This window comes from Aotus nancymaae, unplaced genomic scaffold, assembly GCF_030222135.1.
Source record: "Aotus nancymaae isolate 86718 unplaced genomic scaffold, 86718_ANA_hifiasm-v0.15.2.pri h1tg000041l, whole genome shotgun sequence".
Classification (NCBI taxonomy): Eukaryota; Metazoa; Chordata; class Mammalia; order Primates; family Aotidae; genus Aotus; species Aotus nancymaae.
Genome location: NW_026988455.1, coordinates 36243372 through 36245329, shown reverse-complemented (window position 1 = coordinate 36245329; position 1958 = coordinate 36243372). Strand labels below are relative to the sequence as shown.

The window sequence follows — 1958 nt, the reverse complement described above, 5'->3', positions numbered from 1 at the left end:
CGAGAGCTGAGTAGGCCAGAAAGACCAGAATCGGAAACACTAGGCAATTCGTAGAAGGCCGAGAAGAGAAGCAGAGAGGGCTTGGAGGGCGAGCGGGCATAGTGGCGGGACTGGACGGGCGGAGTGGGAATCAGGGTGGGCAACCAGGCCCCAGGAAAGAAGTGTGGAGAGACTCTGTGGCCCAGTGCGGGCCGGAGGGCGGTGGAGGAGCCAGGGGCGATGCCGCGGCCGGGGAAGAGCTCGTACAGCGACCAAAAGCCGCCCTACTCATACATCTCACTGACCGCCATGGCAATCCAGCACTCAGCCGAGAAGATGCTGCCGCTGAGTGACATCTACAAGTTCATCATGGAGCGCTTCCCCTACTACCGCGAGCACACACAGCGCTGGCAGAACAGCCTGCGCCACAACCTCTCCTTCAATGACTGCTTCATCAAGATCCCGCGGCGGCCCGACCAGCCTGGCAAGGGTAGCTTCTGGGCGCTGCACCCCGACTGCGGCGACATGTTCGAGAACGGCAGCTTCCTGCGGCGCCGCAAGCGCTTCAAGGTGCTGCGCGCCGACCATGCTCACCTGCACGCGGGAAGCACCAAGGGCGCGCCGGGCGCCGGGCCGGGAGGGCACCTTCACCCTCATCACCACCACCACCCCCACCACCACCATCATCACCACGCTGCTGCGCACCACCACCATCACCACCACCCACCCCAGCCGCCGCCGCCGCCCCCGCCGCCGCCACACATGGTGCACTATTTCCACCAGCAGCCGCCTACTGCTCCGCAGCCGCCTCCGCACCTCCCGTCGCAGCCCCCGCAGCCCCCACCGCAGCAGTCGCAGCCTCAGCAGCCGTCTCACCCCGGCAAGATGCAGGAGGCGGCGGCCGTGGCGGCGGCGGCGGCGGCAGCGGCGGCGGCCGCGGTGGGCAGCGTGGGGCGCCTGTCTCAGTTCCCACCCTACGGGCTGGGCTCAGCCGCCGCCGCTGCCGCCGCCGCCGCGGCGTCCACATCCGGCTTCAAGCACCCCTTTGCCATTGAGAACATTATTGGTCGGGACTACAAGGGCGTGCTACAGGCTGGAGGGCTGCCCTTGGCATCCGTCATGCACCACCTGGGCTACCCCGTGCCCGGCCAGCTCGGCAACGTCGTCAGCTCCGTGTGGCCTCACGTTGGAGTCATGGATTCGGTGGCCGCCGCGGCGGCCGCCGCGGCCGCAGCCGGAGTCCCTGTAGGTCCGGAGTATGGGGCCTTCGGGGTCCCGGTCAAGGCCCTGTGCCACTCGGCAAGCCAGAGCCTGCCTGCGGTGCCGGTGCCCATCAAGCCCACGCCTGCGCTGCCGCCCGTGTCCTCGCTGCAGCCCGCGCTCACTGTCCCCGCGGCTTCGCAGCAGCCTCCGGCGCCATCCACCGTGTGCTCCGCGGCTGCAGCCTCGCCCGTCGCCTCTCTGCTGGAGCCCACAGCCCCGACCGCGGCCGAGAGCAAGGGCAGCTCCCTGCACTCGGTGCTAGTGCACTCCTAGGGGACCCGGCGGGCGAGGGGACCAGCGCGGCTCGGAAAGAAGCCGAGCGCGGAACCGCAGAAACCGCCCGACGGGGAGAGGGCGCCCTGGCCAGGCCGGGCAGAGCTGGTGAGTGTGAGCCTTTGCTGGAACGGAAGGTATTTAAATTGACGAACAACCCCGAAAACTGGATTCTCCAGTGGTCTGAATAAATATAACCCTCCTTGTGTCTGTGTTTATACTATGTTGTACAATCAGATTAATGAAAGCCAATTTTCAGGTAAGAGTTTATATTGTAATTCATATAAATCGGTAAGTTATGGGGGGAGGGGAGGAGGGAACGAAGGAGGTTAGGAAAGCCTCATTCGCTGGTAAATTGGAAGTAGATTCCGACCCTTATTCCTGGGAGCAGAAGCTGCCAGAGCTAAACCTCCCGGGAAGAATCCAACAGAGAGTGACGCTGA

The 1958-nt window shown here is 65.0% G+C and overlaps 1 protein-coding gene across 1 annotated transcript; it reads left to right on the top strand.

The window, feature by feature from the left end:
• The first annotated feature begins 219 nt into the window (after nt 1-219).
• FOXB2 (forkhead box B2) lies at nt 220-1515 on the top strand. Its single transcript, XM_021667118.2, has one exon. The coding sequence runs from the start codon at nt 220-222 to the stop codon at nt 1513-1515; it is 1296 nt and encodes a 431-aa protein (XP_021522793.2).
• The last annotated feature ends 443 nt before the right edge of the window (nt 1516-1958 follow it).

Bases quoted from the DNA above. Each gene is read 5' to 3' on its own strand.
- FOXB2 (XM_021667118.2), top strand. From the start codon at position 220: ATGCCGCGGCCGGGGAAGAGCTCGTACAGCGACCAAAAGCCGCCCTAC.